This window comes from Nerophis lumbriciformis, linkage group LG02 (genome assembly GCF_033978685.3).
Source record: "Nerophis lumbriciformis linkage group LG02, RoL_Nlum_v2.1, whole genome shotgun sequence".
NCBI lineage: Eukaryota > Metazoa > Chordata > Actinopteri > Syngnathiformes > Syngnathidae > Nerophis > Nerophis lumbriciformis.
The window spans coordinates 25336188-25347721 of record NC_084549.2 but is presented as its reverse complement, the minus strand read 5'-3'; the positions used below and the strand labels follow the sequence as shown (position 1 = coordinate 25347721).

The 11534-nt window shown below is 42.2% G+C and overlaps 1 protein-coding gene across 1 annotated transcript in view; it reads left to right on the top strand.

Annotated features, from left to right (window-relative positions):
* Positions 1-93: 93 nt before the first annotated feature.
* msh6 (mutS homolog 6 (E. coli)) overlaps positions 94-11534 on the top strand; it is a 17618-nt gene continuing 6177 nt past the window's right edge. Inside the window, exons 1-4 of the mRNA XM_061959338.1 lie at positions 94-467; positions 3243-3448; positions 3520-3701; positions 5265-7833. Of these exons, the coding sequence (XP_061815322.1) occupies positions 217-467; positions 3243-3448; positions 3520-3701; positions 5265-7833 (3208 nt within the window). The 5' untranslated portion in view covers positions 94-216. The remainder of the gene's footprint in view (positions 468-3242; positions 3449-3519; positions 3702-5264; positions 7834-11534) is intronic.

Here is an 11534-nt window from a genome sequence, read left to right as displayed (position 1 = left end):
ACTACCCTTAAACTAGCGCCCTTCCGCTCAAGATGATGCCTGCGTCACGTGACTTCCTGGCTGCCCATTACTCGCTCGTCATTGGCTGACACTCGTAACCCCGCCCTCCTCGCAGCCCGCGTTTGTTTCCCGCGAAGAGAGAGCTTTTTTTTTAGGTGGCGTCGGCAGCCATAGTCAACTCAGTTAGCCACAACTACTCGACATTAAAGGTCTGTCATGGCGAAGCAAAGCTCACTTTTCAATTTCTTCACCAAGTCTCCACCGTCGGCACCCAAGCCGAAGCCCAATGCTCACCCGGTCGAGGCTGACCTGCCGTCGTCCGTCGACAAGTCCAACTCGTCTCCGAAAGAAGAGGCTAAACTACCGTCGAGCAAGGCCACCAAAGTCAAGTCGAAAGGTGCCTTAAAAAAAGCCAAAGGAGGATTCAACAAGCTGTTCGGCGACAAGGTGTCAACAGCCAAGGATACGTGAGTTAAAGCTGACATTGTTAGGAGAAATCTACTTCCTGTTGTGTACGTAATACCTCTAAAATGCACGTGTGGCTCGAATTAATAATTGTAATAAACTACTAATAAACCCTTGGTCAGAAAGTCAATGAAGCTTCATCTCGTCCTGACATGTCACATCAAAGTGACATTTATTGAAACTATTTCCAACATGTCTGACTTGTTGGTATCATCCCTACCTTTGGTCACTTGTTATTAAGTCCGCCATCCATCCATTTTCTACACTGATTGGTCTCTTTAGGCCAGCGGTGTCAAAGTGGTTTTCACTGAGGGCCACACTGCAGTTATGTTTGACCCCTATAGGGCCACTTCTATCAGTGAATACTATTATTACACAATTTTTAATGCATTTTATTTAGAGATGTCCGATAATGACTTTTTTGCCGATATCGTCCAACTCTTAATTACCGATTCCGATATCAACCGACACCGATATATACAGTCGTGGAATTAACACATTATTATGCCTAATTTTGGATGCATTAAACAATGTAACAAGGTTTTCCAAAATAAATCAACTCAAGTAATGGGAAAAAAATGCCAACATGGCACTGCCATATTTATTATTGAAGTCACAAAGTGCATTATTTTTTTTAACATGCCTCAAAACAGCAGCTTGGAATTTGGGACATGCTCTCCCTGAGAGAGCATAAGGAGGTTGAGGTGGGGAGGTAAGGGGGTAGCGGGGGTGTATATTGTAGAGTCCCGGAAGAGTTAGTGCTGCAAGGGGTTCTGGGTATTTGTTCTTTTGTGTTACGGTGCGGATGTTCTCCTGAAATGTGTTTGTCATTCTTGTTTGGTGTGGGTTCACAGTGTGGCGCATATTTGTAACAGTGTTAAAGTTGTTTATTCGGCCACCCTTAGTGTGACCTGTATGGCTGTTGACCAAGTATGCATGGCATTCACTTGTGTGTGTGAAAAGCCGTAGATATCATGTGATTGGGCCGGCATGCAAAGGCAGTGCCTTTGTCAGGTTTATTGGTGCTCTGTACTTCTCCCTACGTCCGTGTACCACTCCGTACAGCGGCGTTTTAAAAAGTCATACATTTTACTTTTTGAAAACGATACCGATAATTTCGGATATTACATTTTAAAGCATTTATCGGCCGATAATATCGGCAGTCCGATTTTATCGGACATCTCAAATTTTATTAGTAGATTTTTTTTAAACTGAAATGTAAGTTGGAAAAGGGTGGAGTGCCATCTGCGGGTTGGGGAGGAGACCCTGCCCCAAGTGGAGGACTTCAAGTACCTCGGAGTCTTGTCCACGAGTGAGGGAAGAGTGGATCGTGAGATCGACAGGCGGATCGGTGCGGCGGATGCTGTATCGGTCCGTTGTGGTGAAGAAGAAGCTGAGCTGGAAGGCAAAGCTCTCAATTTACCGGTCGATCTACGTTCCCATCCTCACCTACGGTCATGAGCTTTGGATTATGACCGAAAGGACAAGATCACGGGTACAAGTGGCCTAAATGAGCTTCCTCTGCCGGGTGGCGGGGCTTTCACTTAGAGATAGGGTGAGAAGCTCTATCATCCGGGAGAAGCTCAAAGTAAAGCATCTGTTCCTCCACATCAAGAGGAGCCAGATGAGGTGGTCCGGGCATCTGGTCAGTATGCCACCCGAACGCCTCCCCAGGGAGGTGTTTCGGGCACGTCCGACCGGTAGGAGGCCACGGGTAAGACCCAGGACACATTGGGAAGACTTTCTCTCCCGGCTGGCCAGGGAACGCCTCGGGATCTCCCGGGAGGAGCTGGACGAAGTGGCTGGGAAGAGAGAAGTTTGGGCGTCCCTGCTTAGGCTGCTGCCCCCGCGACCCGACCTCGGTTAAGCGGATGAAGATGGATGGATGGAAGTTGCAATAATTTCACCTCAAAATGTAGTGTATATTACTGTAAATGGAAAAACAGTACTGTTTTTATGATTTAAAAAAAAAAGGCAGCTCAGTTGCCAGAGTTTTACTGTAAAATTTACTTCTTTTTTTTTCTGTAAACAAAAACAGCAATTTTACAGTAACATTTGGCACCTGAGCTGCCAGTTTGTTCTGTTTTCACGATAAATCAACAACTGTAGATTTTTTTTATGTGTTACTGTAAATGCCAAAACGGCACCACAGTTAATTACAGTAAAAAAGTACCGTTTTTTTATTTAGACAAAAATGCTGTAAAAAGCACAGTAAATTTCACAATTTGACCGTGAAATCTATTGCTACTTTTACATTGTACAATTTGATGGATAACTTGCTTTGAAATCATTATTATTAGTATTTATTGCTATTTCAAGTTTCAAGTTTTATTCGTCACATGCAGAGTACACCACAGCGAAATGCTTTTTTCCATGCTCTTCAGATATTGCGTACAGTGGGGTCCAAGCACTAGTTACAGAATCGAATACACTAAATACAAAAAATTTAATAGCTCTAATGCAGTGGTCCCCAACCACCGAACCGCGGCCCGGTACCGGTCCGTGGACCGATTGGTACCGGGCCGCACAAGAAATTAAAAAAAAAATTTTTTTATTTTTTTTTATTAAATCAACATAAAAAACACTATATACATGATACATCAATATAGATCAATACAGTCTGCAGGGATACAGTCTGTAGGCACACATGATTGTATTTCTTTATGACAAAAAAAATAAAATAAAAATAAAAAACCATAACAACAATGTTAAGAAACACTGGAATATTAGAGCTATTTGTTGCATTAAAAATAAATACTCATTATTTTTACTTTCAGCGGCCTCAAATGCTCATTTAGCGCTGGTGCTCTTGTGTGGGCAAAGTTGGAGGGGCACCCTTGGTGGCCATGCATGGTAGTACCCCAGCCTCTGACTGGACAGCAGATGCGAGGCCGTGGTCAGGCTCAGCGCATGCATGTCCATTTCTTTGATGATCCACCTACTCGGGGATGGGTCAGCGTTAAATACGTCAGAGAGTACCAAGGTATCTTTTTAATTATTATTCTCTTGTCCTCTTTCGTTAAGGAGATATTCATGAGTGTTTTTATGTTGCAGGTTCCGACAGCAGCGACGCTAAAACCGGTGGGGGTTTTTTCAGTGGAAAGCCTGAAATACGCCGTGCAATGGATCTTGCAGACAAAGTTATGTTCGAAAGCCCAGAGAAAAGATTGAAGATTCCACTCAGCACAGATGCCTCAGATGAGGAGGAGGAGGAGGAGGAAGAAGAAGAAATGGAGGTGAACACTTACACCACAATTACACAATATTTTGTTAAATGTATATCTTCCTATCTCTGAGATCACAAAGATCTACGCCTGTACAGTCGGCTTTTCAAAAAAATCTTACATAAAGATTCAGACACCTGAATTTATTAATACAGTGAGGTTTTAGAAGTACATTATTTTTTAGTGTTATTTTAAAAATGTACATCGGGCTCGGTAGACCAGATGAATTAATATTTTGATGTAATAGCCCATTAAACAAAATAAGGTTGGTTCATGTTTATTAAACACAATCTGTTACACATTTTATTAGATAATGTTTTTTTGTTGTTGTTGAATTTCACACTATTATTACAAAGCTCAGTGTTCCTCGCCCACACACAAGCGCTAAAGTCTAAGTTTTCACCTGTTGCAGAATATTTCTAAAAGCTCTTGTCTTTAAGGACAAAACAAAAAGGCCAACAATTTTTGACTTCATGTATGACTTTGACTTGATTATATGATGCTATTGTTTTTTCTTGAGAAAAGTCAGAATAAGACTTATATTTTTACATACAAACCAGCTGGTGGCGCAGAATTACCTTTACGCAAGCTTGTCAGAGCTTATTTTCCTATCACAAGAACACACACACATCATTGATACCCCAACTATGACACAAAGACACAACTGAAAAATTTTGGGCAATTTAGCAAACAGAGGAGTTGTTGTGATGCTCATTTAAATATAATAGTGATCAATAAATCATTCGGCAAATAACTGGGGTTTAAGGGAACCACAGCATCCATCTGAATGAAAATTCACTAACAAGTTAGTTTTGGTCCTGAAACTGAATCCGCAGTCATTTCCCATAATATCAATTAGTTTTTGAGTTAATCGATAGATAACTAAAGACTTGGAAGGACCCCTTTCCAATGCCAGACGTAATATGCCGCCCCCTCTTGGTGTAACGTCATCTACAGAACTGAAGCCAATTTCCCGTAATGACAGTGTGGATAAAGGCATTTAAAATGTTAGTTTTTTTTATCGCTTAATTGCATGTTTTTTGTTGCGGTGCTCCATGATTACCTCAAAACTGATATGGTTATTATTATGAGCAAAAACATATTAAAGAATCTACATTTCTGGACTAAAATCACTATTTTTTTTGGAGGAATTTTACCGAATTACATTATTTTTAGGTCCATAACTATGGAATAAGTGCCAATGTTGTCAGCATTAGAGGGGCCCTTTAAAGAAAGAGGCTTGTCTATAATAATATAATATATCAGTATATATTGTGTATATAATATTTAAATATTACATATGTTATATTTTATATTACTACTATGGTACATTTTTAGTCTACTTTATACCTTTTTGTTTTCATCCTCTTTTTGTGCCCTTGTGTGCATTATCCTTTCCATCCTTTGTAACTGAGCTACTGTATGGAACAATTTCCCTTGTGGATCAATAAAGTTTGTCTAATGTAATTCTAGGTGTTATCTAGTTGAATGTAAAGTACTTATGAGTATATGACAGTCATGCTATTTTTTCATTTAGTACATATAGTAATTAAATGTGTACGTTTATTTCATCAGCTTGACAAATCGACTGTGACTGATGACGACGTCAGCGATGACAATCAAGAAAATGAAGAATCTAAGTCATCAAAGGTCAGTCAACGTTCGACCCGTTCCAATGGAAACAAGGCTAAGCGACGCCGGATTGTTGTGGCCTCGGACAGCGAGGCATCCGGTGACGAATTCAAACCTGAGCAAGCCGCAAGCAGCAGCGAGGATGAAGAGGAAGAAAGCACAGTTAGCAGTGAGGCTGAAGAAAAGGACAGTGAACACGAGTCTGAGCTAGACAGTCCTGTTAAACCTGTGAAGCGTAAGCGTCCCGCAGACAAGCCTGCCATAGCGAAGTCAAAGATATCTAGTACCCCCTCTCATGTGCCAAAACGAGCCCCAGCACCTCTCAAGGCCGACACAAAGTCCCGTTTGTCTGCCTTTTCTGCCCCTGACAGTTTTGAAAGTCAGGCCAGTGGGTCAGGCACAAGTGAAGGAGCCACCAATTGGGACCATGAGAAGCTGGAGTGGCTGCAGGATCACAGGAGGAAAGACGGGAAAAGACGACGAGTGTCTGAGGACGATTACGACCCTACAAGTCTGTATGTGCCAGAAGACTTCCTCAACAGAGTCACTCCTGGCATGCGTCAGTGGTGGCTTATCAAATCCGAGATGTTTGACACAGTCATTTTCTACAAGGTGGGGAAGTTCTATGAGCTTTACCACATGGATGCCGTGATCGGAGTCAATGAGCTAGGACTGACTTTCATGAAAGGCACGTGGGCACACTCGGGTTTTCCAGAGATTGGTTTTGCACGCTTCTCCAATGTACTGGTCCAGAAGGGCTACAAGGTGGCTCGTGTGGAGCAGACTGAAACCCCAGAGATGATGGAAGCACGTTGTAAGACCCTGGTTAAGCCCACCAAGTTTGACCGAGTGGTGAAAAGAGAGGTGTGCAGGATCATAACACGAGGCACCCAAACCTATAGCGTGTTGGACGGTACTCCTGCAGAGAGTCAGAGCAAGTTTCTGCTGAGTGTAAAGGAGAAGATGGAAGACGAAGGAAAAGGTGGATGTTGTCGTAGCTATGGCGTCTGCTTTGTAGATACCTCTGTGGGCTACTTCCATGTCGGCCAGTTCTCCGATGACCGCCACTGTTCACGTCTGCGCACCCTCATAGCCCACTTTGCACCCGCTGAGGTGCTTTTCGAAAAGGGGAATCCATCTGTTGAAACACGCAAAATACTCAAGGCCTCTCTGTCCTCCGCACTGCAGGAAGGATTAAATGCAGGCACGCAGTTTTGGGATGCTCAGAAGGCCCTAAAGACCCTTTCAGAAGAAGACTACTTCAGAGAAAGTGCAGGGAAGGACCACAAGACAGGGAGACATTTCCTACCAGCTCTTCTAAAGACAATGACCTCTGAGAGTGATTCACTGGGTCTTACCCCAAAGGAGGGCTACGAGTTGGCACTGTCGTCATTTGGTGGATGCATCTTCTACCTGAAGAAGTGTCTGGTAGATCAGGAGCTGCTCTCCATGGCCAACTTTAAAGAGTACACCCCTGTTGATGTTGAAATGGAGAAATCTGCCGGACAGACAAGCTTCTTTGCTCAGACTTGCCAGCGCATGGTCTTGGATGGGGTGACTCTGGCAAATCTTGAAATATTTCAGAACGGCTCTGGGGGGACAGAAGGGACATTGTTGGAGCGCTTGGACACTTGCTGCAGCCCATTTGGCAAGCGTCTGCTCAAGCAATGGCTCTGTGCTCCTCTATGTAACCCCAAATCCATCCTGGATAGACTGGATGCAATAGAAGACCTCATGGGTGCTCAAACTCAAGTTTCTGAAGTTTCCGACTTGCTCAAGAAGCTACCTGACTTGGAGCGTCTCCTGAGTAAGATTCATAGCATTGGCACACCTTTAAAGGGACATGACCACCCAGACAGCAGGGCAGTTCTCTACGAGGAGGTCACCTACAGCAAGCGGAAAATAGCAGACTTTCTTTCAGCTCTTGAAGGTTTCCAAACTATGCAAGATATTATCAACGTCTTCACGTCCGTCGTTGGTGATTTACAATCTACATTACTCCACCAAGTGGTCAGTCTTAAGAGCGACAACAGCAAGGGCGTCTTTCCAGATCTCTCTGCTGAACTCAAGCGCTGGGAAACCGCCTTTGACCACAAGAAAGCTCGCACCACGGGCGTCATCACCCCAAAGGAAGGCTTCGACCCGGAGTATGACCAGGCTCTGACGGACATCAAGAGTAGCGAACAAAAGCTACAGGATTACCTGGACAGACAGAAGAAAAGACTTGGGTGTAAAAACATGGCCTACTGGGGCACAGGGAGAAACCGCTATCAGATGGAGGTGCCCGACAGTGTCTCGGAGAGAAATATCCCGGAGGAGTATGAGGTGAAGTCGACAAAGAAAGGCTGGAAACGTTACGTTACAAAGGAAACTGAGCAGCTCTTCTACGAGTTGCAAGGCTTTGAGGAGAAGAGAGACGCTGCCCTGAAAGACTGCATGAGGAGGCTGTTCTACAACTTTGACAAGAACTACAGCGACTGGAAGACTTCAGTGGAGTGCATGGCCGTGCTTGGTATTGAATTTTTTTCTAACATTTTCACAATATTTAGACTGATAACTTTGCAGACTTAAAGTTTACTTACATTGGCTGTCTTGATTTGATTTGATTACTGGGCTCGGGCACACTTGACATCAATAGTTCCCCAATCCAAAGACATCAATAGTTCCCCCATCCAACAAATATTAAGGAACTTAATGTTGCTGAAAACTTTAGTTACTGAACTTTGTAGTTTGCCTTTCCACCACATTTCACAAATCAGGTTGATGACGTACAGATGAGTAGTACAGTATATTTCTACATTAATAACTTGTCGCCACGGTACTGCGCTCTCTCATAGTTGTTGCGTTTTTCTTTGTTTAGCGCATTGAAGAAAGAGCGCACAGTCTACCAAGTCCAATTCCTTGTGTGTTAAACATACTTGGCCAATAAGTCTGTTTCTGATGTAAATAAACAGAAAATACCAGGTCAGGTTTATCTCACTTAAGTGTAAGTAAGCAAAATACAAAGAAAAAACATTGCAAGAGTGTTCCACTAATCGGCGTTCTTCACACAGATGCTCCAAAAAAAGGGGTGCAACAATTGATCGATATATTGATAGATCAATTTTTATACCTAAATTTTCAAGTTCACCTCCCAAGAAAAAGATATCGATCCAAGATTGTTTAAAAAGGGAATCGATTGACTTTATCGATACTGGAAAAAGGAAAACGGTGGATTTATGAAATTTCACACTTGTAAAAATAAAGATTTATTAAGTCTATTTTCCCACCTGTAGCGTTGTCATAACAAAAATGGTGGATATGCACAATGGTTGAGAAAGGTCATAGCAAATGCCACGAGACAATAATGTGACTTGTGTCTGTGTGCCTTTTAAAGGGGAACTGCACTTTTTTTTGGAATTTAGCCTATCATTATGAGAGACATGACCATGGATGTAATTTTTTTTAATGCATTCAAAAAATTAAATAAATGCGATCAGAAGTCAGCTTAAACGGAGCCTATGGGAGCCGCTCAATTCTGCCTACAAAGCCCTTTAAGAATTATCCAAACACTTCCATTACGGTTTTATATACATGATGTAAGTATATGTACGAACGGTTACATTTACGATCACATTTAATTAGAGCTGCAGCTATCAAATATTTTAGTAATCGAATATTCTATTGAATATCCCAATAGATTAATCGAGTAATCGAATAAATCATATTTTTGCTTGATTAAGGTTTAATTATTCATGTTGTCTGTCTATCTCTGTTGGCCCTGCGATGAGGTGGCGACTTGTCCAGGGTGTACCCCGCCTTCCGCCCGATTGTAGCTGAGATAGGCTCCAGCGCCCCCCGCGACCCCGAAGGGAATAAGCGGTAGAAAATGGATGGATGGATGGATATACATGTTAAGACTTGCCCTCAATTATTGTTTGGCCTAATTGTCTTTGATATCCTAAACGCCTGTTTTCATTATTGAAGGCTGACACGCACAGCTGAAATGCGTCCGTGGTTGATTGTGCCAATTTGTATGTGCTAATAAAAACAGGTGCGCTCACAGCCCTATGTGCTGTGTGGTGTGACCGCATAAACAAACATTTTGATTATTATTATACGGTGCCGTTTAAACGTTGGTTTCTCCACGCTAATCCGCTGAGCTGTTTTTAACCTGCCAACAATGCGTAAACAGTATAAAAAGACAAACCACTTAATAATGACAACAGTTTTACATTTTAAGAATGCAATACAGTTCACTGCATTCATTGCATGCAAAATAGTAATCAATGTTCATTTTGTCATCATAACTTGTTTGAGATGAAAACAAATATATATAAAATTAGTTCAAAATGAATATTCGCTGAGAAAGTTAAAACAAAAATATATTCTTAGTATTAAAAATAAAACAAACAGTTTTCATTATCTCAAAGATAAAAAGTGGATTAGGTAGTGCCTTTTAAATACTGCATTTGAAATGTGCAACTTCATATTCAGAACCAATATGGCTGACCGGAACTTGGCACACAAGTGCTACCACTGTGAACAAGGACTTAGAGTGCTTACATTCTACAGAAACTAATGTGGGTGCAAGTGCAAGCTAGGGCTGGGCGATATATCTATATACGTGATATATCGCGGGTTTGTCTCTGTGCGATATAGAAAATGACTATATCGTGATATCGAGTATACGTTCTCACACAGTTGCTTTTAGCTGCGGGCATTACCGTACACTACAGGCTTTCCTCACTCTTTCCTGTCTCTGCTTCTCACAGACAGACAAGCACACCTTCTTACATACGTCACATACTGTCACGACATACGTCACATACGTATACGCCCTCCCCGAGCAGAGAGGTAGCAGCATGGCTAACGTTAGCTGTGATGCTAGCGGAGCGGTGCGAGCGCTAATACAAGAGAAAGAAGGTGCGAATCTGGTAACAAATGAAGGAATAATTAATTCCCAAGAAAAACAGCAGGGGGTCCATCGTCTGGCGGTGGTTTGGCTTCAAGTGGGAAGATGTCGAACAGACAACCGTAATTTGTCAAGTGTGGGGCAAAAGCGTTGCTATAAAAAGTAGCATTACTGCTGTATCAAACAGTTCAGGGTGTCCCAAGTTACCGGAGTGTGTTAGGTAAGGTGGAGGAGTTTTGTCCCTCCAGAGTTGTTGCCGTAGGGCTGTGACGTAGGGTGTGTGTGGTTGTGGAAGGAGGTGTGTGATGTTGACATTAAAGAAGCGGTGGCTACCGAACCTGCTCTAATCTCTACCGTTTATTATTTTATTAGATAAGTACACTGTATAGGCGAACCCAGGACACTCGGCTACACTGCTAATATGTAGCATCGTTTGAAAAGTCACCCGCTAGACAATGAAGAGGGCTTACTCCGCACGTCAATATCTCCGTTCGGTGCCACACGTCCACACCATCAAAATGCCGAGGCAAACATTTCCAGATCAACACCGTATGAAAAAAATTTTGATTTTTTTTTTGTTGTGATTTCCTTCTCTGCATGAAAGTTTAAAAGTAGCATATATTAATGCAGTATGAAGAAGAATGTTTTAATGTAGACACATAGAATCATCATACTGCTGTGATTATATGCATCAAGTGTTCATTCAAGGCTAAGGCAAAATATCGAGATATATATCGTGTATCGTGATATGGCCTTAAAATATCTCAATATTTAAAAAAGGCCATATCGCCCAGCCCTAGTGCAAGCTATCCAAGTAGCATGTGGTTGCATGACTTGAATAACCCGAATAACTTTGCACGGCTACTTTTGCGTGGTTACTAATGAAAGGCTAATTGAACACGACAGCTCAGATAGCGTTTAGTTTTCAACACCTTTTGGCGGCATTTGATGACTTTGCGGGAGTGAGAGAACACATCCTGGTTATCATAATGAATATTATTTATTTTACTAACACAACTTTTGCGTTTATATTTGATAATAGATGACTTACCTCGCCTCCGGACGTCCCTCAAATCGGATGCTTTCTGGACAGGTGTTACAGCCTTGAACTTGTGCTATTGTGGTATGCGAGTTGCACTTAGCAATGTTTGCTTACTACTGCCTTTTCCTTCCATTTTAGTGTGAAGTGTTCCCACACCTCAATAATTATTATTATTAGCCTTTATTTAACCAGGTAAAATCCCATTGAGATCAAAGATCTCTTTTCCAAGGGAGACCTGGCCAAGAGGGCAGCAGCAAGGTTACATTAAAAACAGTAA